The sequence below is a fragment of the Aphelocoma coerulescens genome, chromosome 19 (assembly GCF_041296385.1).
Source record: "Aphelocoma coerulescens isolate FSJ_1873_10779 chromosome 19, UR_Acoe_1.0, whole genome shotgun sequence".
Lineage (NCBI taxonomy): Eukaryota > Metazoa > Chordata > Aves > Passeriformes > Corvidae > Aphelocoma > Aphelocoma coerulescens.
Genome location: NC_091032.1, coordinates 2,940,107 through 2,957,724, shown reverse-complemented (window position 1 = coordinate 2,957,724; position 17,618 = coordinate 2,940,107). Strand labels below are relative to the sequence as shown.

Here is a 17,618-nt window from a genome sequence, read left to right as displayed (position 1 = left end):
ATTTCAGGGGAAGCTCTGGGACTCAGTGAACCAGTGAAGGTTCCATATGCACTGTTTGAATCCTTCCCAGAGGTTTTCTTTGTGGAAGGACTACCTGAGGGCGTCCCGTTCCGCCAACCTTCAACTTTTGGGATTCCAAGACTTGAGAAGATCCTGAGAAATAAATCCAAAATAAGATTTGTTATTAAAAAGTAAGACTCCCGTATGTCTTTGATAATCTGTTCCATGAGAATTGAAATGTAGACCAAAAAATGAATTCTAGTTTTGCCAAGTTGCTAAATTACTCGATAAAATACACAGTGGAATATTTTTATTACTTGAGGAAATGGTTGGAAAGCTCTTGGGCAGGTGGAACAAGATACAATGATCTCTTTGTTCTGAAAGACTCTTAGAGTCTGTTGTGAGAGGAAGAGTGAGTCCGTATTTCTAAACCCATTACAATTATCCCATCACTGGTTTAGTTCCTACTGCAAGGAGCACTTACAGGCTACTCATAAAGCTTGCTGGTTGTGTACTGAGGGCTGAGGAGTGGAGATTTGTATAGTGAGGACTGTAAGAATTTTCTTTCTCTTGCCTAGAACAGGTTTAGATACTCCTGTGCCAGTGCAGAAACAGTGGCAAGAGAAGTTACAAGGACATGTAGTGATAGAACAAAGGAGAATGGCTTTAAACTGACAGAGAGCAGGGTTAAATTAGATGTTTGGAAGAAATTTTCACTGTGAGGGTGGCAAGGCCATGACCCAGGTTGCCCAGAGAGGCTGTGGCTGCCCCATCCCTGGAAGTGTTGAAGGCCAGGGTGGATGGGGTTTTGAGCAACCTGGTCTTGTGGAAGGTGTCCCTGCCCATGGCAGGGGCATAGAACTGGATGGGCTTTAGGTTCCTTCCAGCCCAAACCAGTCTGGGATTCTGTGAAGTTATGGAGCCTCTCAGTCATTGCATTCTTGACTGTCTCTTTGGCTGAGAGGATATCACTCAGTTACCATTTTTAGAAAATGGGATTTTCTTTAATGTTGATGTTACAGTTTTTTTATTGTATGTAAAATGTTCAATCTGTTTGCAGGCCTGAGATGTTTGAGGCAGCTGTCAAAGAAAGTTCTGCTAGAAGCCCCCAAAGTGAGTTTTGAAACTGCTTAACTTTCTAGATAACAGTTTATTTCAAGGGTTAAATATTAATTATGGGAGCAGCATGGTGTTAATAAATTCCTGAAAGATTTATTCTTTATTGCAATTGCTTGGTTTGTTTGCTTGCTTGTTTGTTTTTAAGATGGGAAAAACACTTACCAGTTACAGTTTAAATATAGCTCTAACAAGGGAGTATTAATTTTTTTAAGTTATTCACAAATCATTGTGCCACTAGTATATTCTTTATTACCTTCTATCAAAATATAGCCAGTAATGTAGGATTCAGAGGAGTTATTCAGGTCTAGAGATAAATTATTTGCTCCTAGTATGTAGAACATCTAAATGACACTTGCTCCAGAGACAGGAGCACAGAATAGCTGGTCAAAAATTGTGTCAGGTAGGTAGGTCATGGAATAAATGCTCCCATTTTGAAACTGGAACTAGGTCCTCTTTGAAAACTTTGCCAATATTTGTTGTTTTGCAATATTTTCTTTATAGATGAGACTGAAGATTCTGAGCTCTCTATAAATGTTTTCTAAATTAATCCTCTTAGGAAAAAATAATTCATCCAGTAAAGCCAATACAACAAGGACGACAAAAAACACAGTAGTGAACACAAGTGCAGGTGTTGAAGACCTAAACATCATTCAAGTAACCATACCAGGTGTGTATACTGGCTGGTTTCACATCATACTCCTTGTGCTTATATTCTTCATGATATTTGTTTAGTTTGATGAAGTTTTTCCTTACAGTCAAGCTAGTTTGCTGAAATACAGTCAACAAAGAACATAAGTTACCTTTTTGGTTTTGCTGAGATGTTAAATATTACCTAACACTCATTATTATTTCACCAGTGACATCTCTAGAGTATTCTTAGTTCAACCACCTGTTAAGAAGTATCCACATTTTTCTGATGCAATAAATTAAATATTGATTTGCAGTTCTTGACAACTTCCATATGTCAGTACTTGGACTGAATTGAATGACCATGCAGGCTGAACTGCTTTGTCTTAACACCCATTACTGCTTTCTCAGGCACTTACTACATCCATTGGAATCCACTGGAAACCATGAGGAATGTTGCATGCTATGGCCATCTATTGAATGATCACTTTGCTTTTACCTTTACATACCATTCTATGTTCCGTAAGAAAGTAAAATACAATTTGTTGGTTTAAATTACTTTACAAAATCATCTCTAGACAGTAAACCTAGATTCATCCCTGGAAGTTTTCAGGGCCAGGTTGAATGGGGCTTGGAGCAACCTGGTGTAGTGGAAGATATTCCTGCCCATGGCAGAGGTATGGAACTGGGTGATCTTTAAGGTCTCTTCCAAACCAAATCATTCTAGGATTCTGTAATTTCTTAGCAACCATCTGTTTTTGTGTATTTCTACAATTCTGTGTTGCTACTAAAGTGAGGAACAAAGACAGTGTCTGTTTAGAAGCTTTTGGGTATACCTGCTTTGAGTAAACATGCAGGGATAAACAAGCTTCAGGGGGGAAAATCTATGCTTAATTCTCATGCTATTCTAACAATTTCTTCCAGATGATGAAAGTGAGCGACTGCCAAAAGTAGAAAAAGCCAGACAATTGAGAGAGCAAGTAAATGATCTTTTTAGCCAGAAATTTGGTAATTGCTTCTTACTCCCCATTTTTACATTGGTGTGGGTGCAATTAATGGTGTTCATACTGAAATTACTGAATGAATATTCACTCACAGTGAATTATATATATGGTCATTAAAATGAACAAATTCGAGAATTATATATGAATGTTGTGCTTTGACTTCAAAAAGAATCTTTTCTAAGTGAAGTAGGCAGTTTGGTGTTTTAAACAAAGTCCTAAGAGTCTAGATTGCTTCACGGTTCCCCTTCCCTTTTCCTGTTTTCTGTGTCAACATGGATGAAGTATTTATTTTGCTGGCAGTCCATGGTTCTTCTCAGGGCTTCATAATCCTGACCTCTTAATACTTGGGATTAGAGTAATTTTAAAAATGCAATTTAACCTTTTTGCTGTGTATAGTATTGTTTGGTTTTTTTACTTTGCATTGTACAGTAGTAATGACCTGGTTTTCCATATCTGAAGTTCCTTCACTTGTGCTGCATTGAATTGCTTTTCATAGCATTATAGGAAATGCTCTGTTTTCCTTCGTGTAGCTATCTCCTTTTATATCCTGTTCTGTGCCTTTTTCTAAGAGCAGAATCTGTGTTCTTCACATTCTGAACTGTCAGAATTGGAGTTGTGACTAATGCTCTCATAGTAATGTTCATGAGTGCAATCCAGAACCTCATTTCCAACACTGTAATCGTTTCATTGTCAAGTGAATTGTCATCATTTCAGATCTGATAGAAAGCATGGTCTGCATTTTGTTTCTTAATATCTGAGGACTTTTACTTCAGTGTAATTATAAATAATGTAGGCTTGAAAATAAACACAACCTCTCTCACTTAGGTGAAGCCACTGGTATGAATTTCCCTGTGAAAGTTCCATACAGAAAAATCACTAACAACCCTGGCTGTGTATTGGTGGATGGAATGCCTCCAGGTGTGGCATTTAAAGCACCCAGTTACCTGGAAATCAGCTCAATGAGGAAGATTTTGGAATCAGCAAAGTTTATCAAGTTTACTATCATTAGGTATGTAGTTTCCATTAATTAGATCGTGAGCACAGCCCCATAGCTGGAATAAATGTGAGAGAATGGAAGTTGTAGTACATCTTTAAATACGTGTTGGCTCTTTTTGGATACCAATGTATCAGGTCAAATGAAGCCCAGATGTTCCTAGCATGAATGAAGGAGGACATGTCCAATTTGCTGTGACAAAGGGCATATTATTAATCCTGCATATTACAGTGAGCTGTCTTTTGAGTTTAAACCTAATCATAATGTGTATTTTTGTGTATTTCTGGGCCTTGCTCTCCCAGTCATAGTATCAAGTTGTGAGACAAGTCCAGAGCTTATTGGTTTCTATTCAATATTTAAAAATACAGTATTGTCCAATTACAGTATAACAGAATTTCATTTGTATGTGTATATCTCCCTAGACATATATACACACAAACATATATATACAATGTTAATTTGTATGCATGAAGCAGAGTAAATTAAACTTTGGAATCATTCTAAGGAGGAGTTAAAAATAAAAATTTATCAGTTTCTGTAACTTCTCAAATCTATGATTTGAGACTTCACAGGAGTGTAAAAGCTTCAGTTTATCTTTAGAGAGAGAAATTTCTTAAACAGATTTTACTAAGGAGTCTGAATTCTCAACCCTTAATCATGACATATTCTAACCAAAAGGGCTTTGATGTGTGTTTTTGAATTGAACCCTGAAGAAGAGGTGACCCCTTGCTAAGTAGTGGTGACCAAGGGAAGGGTTTAGCTCTCCCATATATGTTACTTTCCAAAATGCTAGTTTTGAAGAACCAAAGTGCCCAAGAGCTGCTATTCCTTCTGTTTTACTTGATTTTCTTTTCATTTTTTAGCATGGCCTCTGTTATAGAAGGTATGGGGAGGTTGCATTGGTAGGAAACACCATGCAGTGCATTTTAGAGTCAATAATTTTATTTTTTTTTTCCAGACCATTTCCAGGACTTGTGATTAACAATCGTAAGTATTTATGAGACACTGATGACAAATGTATTTTTGTAACCTACCAAGACTCATTTTCTGCATTGTGTTTTAGTGGCAGAGGCCCCAAGTTGGTAAGGTCTCTGTATAACTCTTGTCTGTGTATTTCTCATTAAGATTTCCTGACCAAACATGTATGCTCCATTAACTTGAGGGCAGGGGGATAAATTTATGTTTAAACAGTATAAGATTAGCATTGACTTGATATGAAAATGCAAGACACTGATTTTGTATTTTTCAGCTGCAGAGTCCCAAAGAAATTTAGGATCATGACTGAGCAACAGACTTACATGAGAGTTTCTACATTGTAGGTTTAAATCCATCACAGTAGCAGTTAGTAAGCAAGAGCTTTCCAGTAGCTGCACAACTGTGTTCCAGTGAAAAATTCTGCATTCTGCTGAATCTATAACTGTTTAGAGAGGCAGACTGTAGTTAGCTGAAGTGCCATGGCCAATTTGGCCCTGACAATGAAATTGTTTGGAGTGGCAGGAGGGAAAGATTTAGTATTTTTGGTTGCTAAAGTAGTTGTGACCTGGTTGTTAGATGTAATTTAGGAGAAAAACCACAAAGCACTGTCACTACAGTGTCCCTTGTGTCATGTTCTTTGTGAGCCAATGTCAGATTAGAAATTCAGAGGCCAAATAAACTGTCACAATTTGGCCTTACCCAGCTTGAGCCTTAGCAGACCAGTGTTTGTTCAAATACATTCAGCCACTGGTGTATTCCAGCTAACAAGCTGAGCTCTGTGCACTGCAAGTATGAGGTGTTCTCAAGAAGGTATTGTAGCCACTAACTCCCACTGACCTGCTCACCAGACCTAGGCTCACCAGACCTGAGGTGGGAGAGAGGTCTGTTTGCAAGGGGGAGCCTTCCAGGCAAGTAAATGTGTAGTAATATTTCCAGGGAATTCAGTTAGAAGTGAAAGAATCCATTGAACTGTTGTCAGTTCAGCATAAGTTGTCAGTGTGTGTTGGGACTGGGGGAGCAGATTGGTCATGGACCATGTGAGGTTTGGCCATTATCTATGTCCACTAATTATGATCAAAATGATCTGATACTGATGGATACCAAGGTGAACAATTGAAAGGCTCTGAGCCTACTAGCTTATAAGTATGATGTTTTTTTCTTCATCTGAAGAACACGTGGAAACTTAAGAGGAAATTTTTGGTGCTTGCAGGCAAGACAGGGAATGTTTTTCCTGTAGCAGAAAAATTTGAACTGCATCTCAATCACAAGTGTTAGTAACCTGTTCATGTGCCAAGTTCCAGGATTTGCAGTTTCAAAGGTTGTCCTTGTGTTGCATGTGAACTGTTTTCATTGTGAAGTTAAACAGTGATCATGTCTAATCTTAGACCTGATGGAAGAAGCTGAAGCAGATGCACCACCTACAGCACCAGCAGCAGCTGCAGTACTACCAGGTGATGCAGAGTGTAACACGTGTTCTTTCAGGAGGGGTGGGGTATGCATCTTATTGGCAGATGTCATTAGGACTCATGTCCTAGGTATAAGCTGCTCATGATGAGCCATTTAATTTTGAGAAATGGTGTGCAACACTTTTATAGCTGTTAAATATTAATAATTTAGTGGAAAGTGCCTCTAGTTTCTTCGAGCTGTGTCACTGGTGTGTTCCTTGATTTGATTTTTGCAGATGATGAGTGAGCTGGAAAGAAAGATTAGTAGGGGCAATGTATAAAGCCAATTCAGTATCCAGTTATTGATGTCTGCTTAACTCAGATGTGTGCATGTCTGCATGTTCAGCCAAGGGAAGTTTGCCTGCATAGCTGGCAGTGGGGTCTGGATGGAATTTCTGCCTGCTGGCAAGCTCTGTAACCTCTGCTAGACTGTGTCTGGGACTGCACACACATCACCTTAGTCTGATCGGAGAGCTTAGCTTTGTGCTGAGAATTAACTAAAGTAAATGTGGTTGGGCAACTTCACTTTGATCCAATACAGCTTCTAAATGTTCATATATCTTTTAAAAATGTGTATCCTAAGTTGGTGTAGTGCAGGGAGAACTTTTGCAATTGACTAAATAAATCATTACACAAAGAAATTGGAAAATGAAGAGAAAACATCTGATAAACATTTTAAGAATAAGGGACACTTGAACGATGAAAATTATTATAAAGGAAACCACTGGCTCCTCTGTTTACATGTGAAAGTGTGGGAGGGAGGAGATCAGCTGCTGATGGTCTGTGAGCTTGCTGCAGTCTGGCAGTCCTTAACATCTGCAGTGTTAAAAAGGGTTAAATGGTTTTCCCAGAACATGTTCATCTACAATCCATGCAAGAAAGTAGAAAACTCAGCATGGAATTAAAACATACTTCTTGTCCTCTGTTATGCACCTTCCACTCTTCCCCCAAAGTACACATACTTGCCATCAAAGACAATGCTTAGGAGAAGTGGCGACTCTTTCTTTAAGCTGTTCCAAATTCGGTGTATTCTGTGCATGTTATGTTGTTCTGGGTCTTGGTGATATGTCTGCCACAGTGAACCACTCTTGGAAGAGAAAGTGTTACATAGTTGAATGTAATAAATGTTTCGGGTTTTTTTATATTTTGTTGCAGACTATAGAAAGTTATACAAATTTATCTCAGACAAAGAGATATGACTCTGATTGTTAAAGAAAAATGAGGTGCTTTTTTCAGAGAAAATTCCCCAATCTGATTCATCTTGTTGAAACTATATTCATATTCATTTGACTGGTTTTTTTTTCATTTAAGAGCCAGCTGAACCAAGCCAAATAGAAGTATCTCTAGGAGGTAAGTGTTTGTCTTCAGTTATTATCACCAAATTTTTTTAAATAATGCTGAACAAAGTTGTATCTGTTTTTAAAGTCAGGTCAGTCAAAACAAAAAAAAAAGGTCTTTTATTGGTTCCTGGCACATTTCTTCATTTACAGTAATATCATGCTGCACCATGTGAAAAATACTTTGCAGCAAAAGTTACTATTTAAATAATTTTGCAAAGGAGTTTTATGAATTATTTGTGGTTGGTGAGTCATGCCTATACATAGGCTCTGAGTGACTGTTCATATCCTGAATGATGCACCAATTATTCAGTGTGGTAGTTTCTACAACTGATGCGAGGGATTGCCATCATCTGGAACTCTGAATGCCATATTGGCTTGGATATACTGTGTTGCTCCAAGGGAGTGGAGTATTGTTGTTCTTCTAGCACTTAAACTCTGAAAAACAGAGTTATTGTCCAAGAACATACTTGAGTTGTATCCTTTTCAAACAGAATCACAGAACCATTTTGTTTGGAAAAGCCCTCTAAGAACATCAAGTCAAACTGTTGTCCCAGTACTGCCAAGCTCACCACTAAACCATCTCTCCAAGTGCCACATCTACACAGCTTTTAAATCCCTTCAAGGACAGTGACTCCACCACTTCCCTGGGCAGCCTCCTCTCCCAGGGCTTGGCAACCCTTTTGATAAAGTGTTTTCTAGTATGTAGGTATATGTAAGACCAAGGAAGCTGTAGGTTTTGTGTCCCCCATGTGTTTTTGCACGTGGTCTTGGGGCATTAGGAATACCAAATTGACCTGAGAGTTGGGATGCTATTGTCTGCTGTGTGCTCTGCTCCTGTAAATGCTGCCTCTGCTATACCCCAGCCTGTCAGCATGACCCTGGATGGCCATAGCTGTCTTTGCTGTGGTTCCAAGGTGACCCAAGGTGCTGTGGTAGTTTGCTGGGGTGCTGCCTTTGTGTCAGGTGGTCCCGAGAAGGGTTCGCTGATGTGTCTGTGGCAGCTTGACAGCAACATAGCCAACAGCCCTGGGATGGCAGCTGCCATTTTCAGCCATTTTCAGCTTGAGACTCTCAACTTCAGTTCATTCCCCAATCCTGCTTACATTGCCCCAAAAGAGAAAGCAGCAAATCTCAATCCTCCTGTTCTTTTGTACCCTTTTCCATGGAAATTCCCTTTCCAGTCTCCATTGCTTCAGTTTCCCTGTCATGTCACTGAACTCTAAGCCAAGCCAACATTCTCAACTGGAGTGAGTGTTACAAGCTGAGTTATAGGTTCATTCCAAGGGTTTTAAGTCAGTCTGTCTTGGAGTATGGACTGACCCTGTTGCAGCAATCAAGACAGAAAGAAGGCAAACGTTAGAGTGAGTCACAGCAGAGCTGAGCTGCAGATTTTAAGCTCACAGTTGTGGAGGCTGGAACATCAGATGTCTTTATCATGCCAAAACTCTGGGATTGCTGAAGCTAGATGATGAAGGAGAAAGACAGTTGTTCCTGAATACTGTCATGTGGAGAAAATTTAACTGTGAGCCTTCAATGTGATGGTTTGGAAGAGATAGAATAGTGTAGTTACGAATTTGTTATCCAAAACTGGCTTCAGACACTGTAACTACAGAAATGTTTTTGTAAAAAGGCACACAGTGGCTAAAGAACCCAAAATCCCTACAGAACTAGGCTGGAAGGTATAAAATGATCATGTGGTGAAACAGCTTGGCTCTGTAGCGATGAATGACTCTCACACCGAACCTTCCAAACAACTTCAGGGAAAAACCAATTTCCTTCCAACATCATATTCTCTGTAAAAGGAACAGAATCAGCCTCTGGGTCATATGGACAGTGCTATACAGACACAAGATTCCTTTGATTTACCTCCAAGCATCCCTGCAATGAATAAAACTCTATCAAAAGGTGATGAATGCTTTAGCCAACATGATTTTTTTTTTAAACGTATCATAATGCCTTCCTGTGTGATACTGTGCTTTGAAAATTAGCTAGGGTTAAAATTTGTTTTGGACAGACTGAAATAGAATAATGCAGAAGTCTGTAGCTAGTTAAGAGAGAAGCAGTCCTACTAATGGCAATTTTATTTCCATTCATTAAGAACTAGAGTGCTCTTAAGATCCTAAGCTGCTTTACATTGCAGTGGAAATGGTAATTTCCACAGAACCAGATTGCTGTGAATATGCTTTTATTTATCATTAATAGTTGAAAAAGATGATTAATGCTTTTCATGTTTTTATAAATTTTTACTTAAGTACAACAGTAACAAAATTGGTGGGGAAGTTCCACTTCTTTTCATTCATTACTACTTTTTTTAACAGATAACACAGAAACAGAAGAAAATTCTCAAATAAAGCAAGATCCAGACCTGACGTCGTAGATCTTATCAATACTGGGTAAAATAATTTAGTGTTTATTGAAGTCAACACCTGTCAAGGAATAATATTTTTGTATTTTTGGCTGGGGAAAAGAGAGAGGAAGTATAATACTGAATGTCAGAAGATGCCAGTACTTTAGTTGTGAATTAGTTTATGTGTCTTAGTTCTCACATATAAAATGTTGGATGTTTTGCACTTTCTCATCTAAATACAATATAAAGCACACTGTGTTCAAATTTGTGAGGCAGTCAGTCCTAGAAACATGTGGCCTAAAAATTAAAATGTGTGATGGTAATCACATACCTCAGAAGCAGAGCAACTGAAAGCTGAGGTTATTAGTGTTTATGAAAAGCTCTGGTATGGTTGTGTGAAAAAGCATTCTTATTCTTGGTAACGCCCATATATTTCCAAATTGTAATTGAGCAGGAAAGCTCTTCAATATGATTGCAGTATTGTCTGAGCTGGGGACACTCAGTAAAGCTATTAACTGTGATGAGAAACCAACCTCCTTTAAAAGTTTTCTTTCTTTTCTGGTAACTTTTATGAACAGCCTAGTTTAATTTACAATGCCCAAATGTTCAAATCTTTCTCTTACTCTATTTTTAACTTCACTTGTTCCTAAAAATTACAGTTTTGTGGTGGTGGAGAACAATGATAGCAATGCTATCACATCACCAAATCTAAAATGCTGACCCACGTGGTTTGCAGTCCCTGTGCTTCATTCAAAGCAAATGGTAGTACTTCTTCCCATTTCAGTTTTTTGATAATACTGAAACCCAAATATCTTCCTCATTATGCAGCATTTGATAATTCAGCGATTTGATTTGATTGATATAAAGTTAGATGAAGCATTGGCTAGTGGAGCCTGGAGCCTGTGGGTTTCATTCCTGGCACCATCTAAGGTTTTGGAGGCGAGGGACAGCCTTGGCCATGGCCCTGCATGTGTACAGCATGAACACAGCCCAGGACACAGAAGGTGCCATCAGGACAATGAAATGATGTGGTAGAAAGTCACAGGAACTGCCAAACCAGCATCCCAGCTGTCTGTGCCCTGAGCATTACAGGCACAGCAATGGTGGTCTTATGAAATCAGTGAAGTCTGTGTTGGAGGTATTTGTCATAAAATTGAATGTGGCAGGATACAATATACTAAAGAAAACCTTTGATTTGTCATGGGAAGCACTGCAGCCAGTGAGATATTAGAAAACATCTCACTTGTCAATTAAAGGTCACAGAAATGTTGTCTGAGCAATGGCTGCACAGTTTGATGCTGCAGTGGTTCAGAGTTTTAAATGCTTTAGGCCATCCACTGAATTTATACTGAAATAAAAATTTGTTCTAAATTCTGACAGAGACCACTCGAGCACAAATTTAATCTCATATTTATTGAGAGTAATGTTCAGCTTCTGTATACTTGCTGAATCTAGGCCTAAAGAACTGGAAAATAGACTACAAACTGCTCATAGTTGTAATAAGACACAAGGCTTCAATAAACTAACTTATTTTTGTAATTTCTCTTACCTAGTCAGAAGCATCCGGTTCTGAGAAGAGCCTGCTGGGCCTGCCTAGAGCTGTGTAATATAACTGTATAAGAGAAGTATCTTCTATATGAACCTTTTTGTACTACTAGATAGAAATGTCTACTTTTTCAGCAGTTCTGTGAATTGACTTAAAGCAAAGAATGACTGTAGATTTTGAATGTCTGAGTTTACTTTGGAATATATTTTAAGGACTAAACTTGATGCAGCAATGCTGAGGAGATGACAGGGATTAAAATCAACAGGGACTTAGCTGAGACTGTCTACATTTTCCTATAAAGCTGAATTTCACTGTACCTGAATGCTTTTTTAATGAAAAAATCCTGCGAAGAGTTCAGTTTGTATTCTTTGGGGGGAAAAAAACTCCACATTAATTTTCAGCTATTACTTTAATGGCTAATTGGACAATAGTATCTGTATATTTGAGCTAATTTTTCTGATTATATTTATCACAATTCATATGTTTTTTCCTAAATAAAAGATAAACTGGTTCACTTGATGATTAGTATGCATTAATGAGATGGGCTGTGAAATGGTTGGTATTCCAGTGTGTGGATTAGGAAGCAACTGAAATTAAAACCCATCATAGTTTGTTCTGTTATTTCAAAGTAGTAAGTGCATGTTATATCAGAGTATCACACAGTTATATATGATGGGTTTGGTCTTGCAGTCCTACTGTAGACAATAGCTGCATGGACTCATGTGAGAGCTTTTCTGCTGAAGGCTGTGGGAGATGTCCATCTGTTCATCCAGAACTAGTTACAGAAACATGCTACACCCTCCTCTAAATCCTATTATGTCAAAAACTCAGAATATTCTGTGAATACCACAATTAAATTAAGTCCCCTGTGGCCCTGGTTATGCCTCACAACCTGTAACAGACTTATGTACACCTTTTTATTTAAGTTTCACAAACCATAAGAGATATACAGTTCTGGCTATATGATAATCTCTAAAGATGCAGATTACTTGTAAAGGTACCTCTTTTACTGGCACGAGTTTGGGATGATTGCATAATGCACAAATGGTAAATCATATTCCCTGATGAAGAAATAAAGACCTTTCTGGTGTTTTTCATGACTGTCCGTGCAGTATACAGTTACACCTTTTAAATCAAATCAAGTCCTAGCAGTAATTCTGTAGGCAGGTAGAACATGCTGTAGCATGGTTACTTCCTGCCAGCAAAGAATTAAGGTTCAGTCATGCCTTTGAGACAGAAATTCAGCTCTAGGTGGGTGAGGTGGTTGTATCTTCAAGGAAAATTTCGAAGCCTTAAATTCAATTAAGTGCAGTATCTATTCCCTGGGAGCAACCTGAAATACAGCAGGTAAATTCAGAGCAGCACATCTCTGTCATTCTGGAGATAAGGGAGACCTACAGGACATCTGCTTGTGTTTCACAATTGCTCCACACAGATCTAGGTGCTCTCACATCAATACTGGGACCTTGTGTTGGTGATGTCAGCAGGGGCAGGGTTAGCTCCATGTGAGGCATTTTGAAAATGCTCATCCTGGTCCTACCTTCCTTCTCTCCAGATAGGAGCTGGTGGAGGTTGGTGCCGTGCTGCCTTCCTGCCTCAGCAGCCAGCCATTCCCAGCCCATGGAATGTGACCACCTGCCGTTCCTTGCCTGTTAACCCAGCTGTGTGGGCACTGTCCACATTATAACCTCCAGCACATTTGCCTGCTGATCACTTGAACAGACATGCTCAGTTAATAAACCTCGAGCAGTAGTTTGGGACCAGGTTTCACTCTTGCTTCTGGACGTGTTTAGAATGGGGAAATGAGCTAATGCAGCTCTCTCCAGGTTTCAGCTGGCTTGACTTCCTCTTCTGAAAAAGCAGGATGGTTCATCCCTTCTTTACTTGCAGCCTTCTTTAGGAGGCACTTTTTGCACAGCTGCCTGCCCAGCTGTCTATTGCTGGTGAAGTTGTTAGTGCTCACTCAAAATGAGGGCAAAGAGTTACAGCAGAGGAACTGGGGAAATAAATAATTCCAGGGTTTTGCCTTGTCAAGTGTGTAACAGCAGAGTGGCTCTACTGAAACTTTGTATGCAGGTGCTTAAAGAAAAATGAAGTGAAAGTGATTGCAATGGTTTTACTGGGGGGACTGAAGTCCTTACATGGTGTGCATCGTGTCTGGCCCACTGCTGGGTGGGCAGTAGTGCTGATGGGTGCATTGGCACTCAAGGCTGAAGGCTCTTTTTGGTCTCAGACATTTTGAGATATATCCAGTAGAGAGAAATTAGACCAACAAAATAATTACACCAATATTTATACCTTCCAAATACCAATTTTATATTAAGAAATTATCTGCCTATAGTCCTAACAATTAGCAGACTTTTGAGATGTTGACCGCGTATGAAAATCTCACTCATTTTCAAACTAGTAGTACATGAGATGTGCCCTAAAAAGCCTTGGCTGTACTAATAAATAAATAAATAAATAAATAAATAAATAAATAAATAAATAAATAAAATTCCAACAACTTACCAGAGCTCTGCCTAATTTTTGTCCCAACAGGGAAGGTTTGTGGTGATGAAGAAGCAGACGAGTATTTATTTCTCATGTTTTACTGAACTTTAAAAGCCTGTCCTGTGCAGTGGACTGTCTCCTTTCTCTTAAATGGGAATTTTGGATCCAAGTAGTGTAGGATTCAGGGTGTCCATGGTGGAACTGGGCATTCCTTGGATATGGCACCCTGGCTTTTCTCACAGCATAACCACCAGCTGAGGTCCAATATCTCTTTGATGCAGTTGCTGGCCAGTGTTTTTCTCTTGGGATTTGAAGTTTTCCACATATAAAACTCAAACCTTTCCTCTTTTGTTTCTTTTCATACCTGTCCTGTCAGAGACCCACAGCCAAGGAAGAGGGCAGACTCTCATTTCTGTGATTGTTTAATAGCTGTCTGCCATCAGTGACATAAGACGGGCCTCTCTTGGCTCTGTAATGAATTAAGCTGAAATTTAAACTACTAAGAATCAAAAATTTTATTTTGAACAAAGATTAGGGTGGCATTCCTTCCATCAACTCTTATATCCTAAGAGGTTTTGGTACTAATTTTGAGTGGAGCAGTGCCAAAAAGAGGATAGTCCATTTGCCTGAGAAACTCTTAAACTTCAGCACTCCATCTTCAACAACCTTGACTGAAATCTATCCTCTGAAGTCCTGTGTGTGCTGTTCCCACTCCAAAGCAGTGAGGCCTTGCTGAGAGCACTGCTACCAGCTTGCTCTGGAGGACATGGATCTTCTCCATCTCTCTCAAAATGGGGTCCTGTGTTCAGATCCCAGCCTTGTTTCCCAAAATGTGAATCAGTTCATGAACTCAGTAAACTTACGTTGTGGTTTGACACTGGCCAGATGCCAGGCACCCACGAAAGTTGCTCACTTGCCCTCCCCTGCCACAGCTGGGCAGAGGAGAGAGAAGAATTTAATGAAGGGTTCATACACTTCAAGGGCAAAACAGGCTCAGCTTAGAGGTACAAAGTGAATTTGTTGCTAACAAAATCAGAGGGGGATAATGAGAAGTAAAATAAGTCCTTAAAAACACCTTCCCCCCCCCCCCCCCCAACCCTTCCCTCCTTCCCACCAACAGTGCAGGGAGACAGGGCACGGGGGTTTGGTCAGTTTGTCACTCGAGATCTCCTCTGCTGCTCAGGGAGAGGAGTCCTTCCCCTGTGAGAGTTCTTCGTGAACTTCAATGTGGTTCCAATCTCACGAGCAGCAGTCCTCCCAAAACTGCTGCAGTGTGAGCCCCTCCCACGGGCACACAGCCCCCCAAAACTGCTGTGCCGTGGGTCTCTCTTCCAGGGGGTGCATCCCTCCAAGGCCAGGCTGCTCCAGCCTGGAAGCAGGGCCCTCTCTCTCCACCAGGTCTCCCACTGGATCACAGCTTCCTCCAGGCATCCACCCGCTCTGGCACGGGCACCTCCCCCAGGGGCTGCGGGTGGATCTCTGCATCCCATGGATCCCCAGGGGCTGCAGCTGGATCTCTGCATCCCATGGATCACCAGGGGCTGCAGCTGGATCTCTGCATCCCGTGGATCCCCAGGGGCTGCGGGTGGATCTCTGCATCCCGTGGATCCCCAGGGGCTGCAGGTGGATCTCTGCATCCCATGGATCCCCAGGGGCTGCGGGTGGATCTCTGCATCCCATGGATCCCCAGGGGCTGCGGGTGGATCTCTGCATCCCATGGATCCCCAGGGGCTGCGGGTGGATCTCTGCATCCCATGGATCCCCAGGGGCTGCAGGGGCACAGCTGCCTCACCATGGTCTGCACCACGGCCTGCAGAGGAATCGGCTCCGGCGCCTGGAGCACCTCCTCCCCCTCCTTCTGCACTGACCTTGGTGTCTCCATGTTGTTGTTCCTCACATGTTCTCACCTCCTCCTCTCTGGCTGGAATTAAAACTGCGCCACCACCTTTGCTTTGATGTATTCTTAAATCTGTTACCACGGAGACGTTGCCATCATCTCTAATTGGCCCAGGTTTGGCCAGTGCCATGTCCATCTTCAGAGCCATCAGGGATTGGCTCTGCTGGACATGGTGGAAGCTTCTAGCAGCTTCTCACAGAAGCCACCTCCGTGGCCCCCCTGCTACCTACCATAAACCAGGCTGTGCAAAACCAACACAACTTAGCTTGTTTGGATGGGATGTTCCTCTTGGAACAGATGGAGGACTCTTCTAAAATCATGCTTCTTGACATGTATTAGCTGTGAGACATTTGATGGAATGCTCAGCAATGTATCACACTGAGTTACAGGTGGTGTTTCGCTGTGAACTTCACTGAAAGTGGCATCTAAAACCTCTCATTTCTCACATCACAAGATGAGAAATGAGGAAACAGGAAGAAGCATGTGAATTAAGTGGTTTCCAGTAATGTACTGTCTGTAATGCAGTTTTAAATTTAGTACAAACAATTGTAATTATGAAATAAGCTTTTATGACAAAGTTTATGGTGTTCTGAATAAGCAGCAGTTATCTGGTGACTAACAGAGCAGAATCCAAACAGCCCTGGATGGATCTTTTTTAGTGTCTGTGGTTGTGTAATTTTGCCTTGCATATAGGGAAGTCCCCATGTTAAATAATAAGAAACGGAATGTAAATGACCATTTACTATTGCACAGCTGCAAGTACCACACCCAAGTTCCAGGGGAGGGCTACGGTTAGTATTTGATGTTTTTAATGCAGCCAGAGCAACCTTTTGTCTTTACAATCTACTAAGGGCATTGGGCTGATGCTGTGCTGGTGTCAGTAGGGAGAGCCCCTGTGAGCTCTGTTGTGGTTTGGGACTGCTGCCTCTGCCCAAGGCATCTCTGCTCCTGGCTGAGCATGGGGCTGGGTTTGCTCTAGCACCCAGCTCATGGTAACGTGCTGGCCTGCTGGGAACATCAGCTGCACTCGGGCACAGGCTTCCAGATGGGATGGAGCACAGAGTCGGGGATGGAGCTGAGTGTTCACAGCTGGCTGGAGCTGGGCTCCTCCAAGGATCCTGTGGAGAGCAGGTCCTGGCTCTGTCAGGTGAGTGCCCACCTCTGGTGCCCATTGTAATTGAGGGTGCCCTTTGAGGGGACAGAAGTGCTCCTGGGTATGCCTTTGATGGCAAGCAGTGTGGGATTGATCCCTGCAGCTCTCACATTCCTTCAGGTCTTTCTGCTCAGGACTGAGGATGGAGGATGAGAAGGAGATGGATGCAGTTGGTACACTGGCATTTCAGAAGGGCTTAGCAAGGGACTCTCCTGCTCTCCCAGCAGGATGCAGGGGTCTGTCTCTAGCCCACTCTGGGGTTTCCCTGTGCCTGGAGTCCCCTCCCATTCAGGCCTGTGCCCAGGTAAGGTGTTGAGCAGGGCTGGGACTGGCTCAGGTCCTCAGGGGCTCCTCATGGGAGCCTTTTGGTGGCAGATTTTGGGGGAGCTGCAAGTGACTGAAAGGACATGGTGATGCAAGGGGAGGGGCTCTCGCACACTGAGCCCATGGCTGCCCCATCCTGCCTGTGCTGTGCCCCAGATTCTCGACCTGCCATTTCCAGCCTCACAGAAGACAGTATTGCCATTCCTGGGGCTCAGGGAGTGCGTTACATGCTTCATTCAGCCCTTCCATCTCTGATAGGGTAAAGGTGTCTCTGGCTGTCACTGCCAAGGCACTTGTCCTTAACCCTCTGCTGCAGCACCCTGTGCCTTCAGGGGGCAACATCAGCAGTCAGGA

General features: G+C 41.5%; 1 protein-coding gene across 8 annotated transcripts in view; it reads left to right on the top strand.

Moving 5' to 3' along the window:
- The window catches only part of GTF2I (general transcription factor IIi), a 117,751-nt gene extending 105,835 nt beyond the window's left edge, over positions 1 to 11,916 (top strand). For 5 of the 8 annotated variants that reach the window (XM_069033721.1, XM_069033720.1, XM_069033724.1 and 2 more), the window contains 10 exons: positions 8 to 191; positions 1,061 to 1,113; positions 1,676 to 1,786; positions 2,671 to 2,754; positions 3,576 to 3,759; positions 4,703 to 4,731; positions 6,105 to 6,170; positions 7,476 to 7,514; positions 9,823 to 9,897; positions 11,405 to 11,916. In XM_069033721.1, coding sequence (XP_068889822.1) covers positions 8 to 191; positions 1,061 to 1,113; positions 1,676 to 1,786; positions 2,671 to 2,754; positions 3,576 to 3,759; positions 4,703 to 4,731; positions 6,105 to 6,170; positions 7,476 to 7,514; positions 9,823 to 9,881 — 809 coding nt within the window. In that variant the 3' untranslated portion in view covers positions 9,882 to 9,897; positions 11,405 to 11,916. The other 3 variants (XM_069033723.1, XM_069033718.1, XM_069033725.1) reach the window with 3 other exon arrangements.
- The last annotated feature ends 5,702 nt before the right edge of the window (positions 11,917 to 17,618 follow it).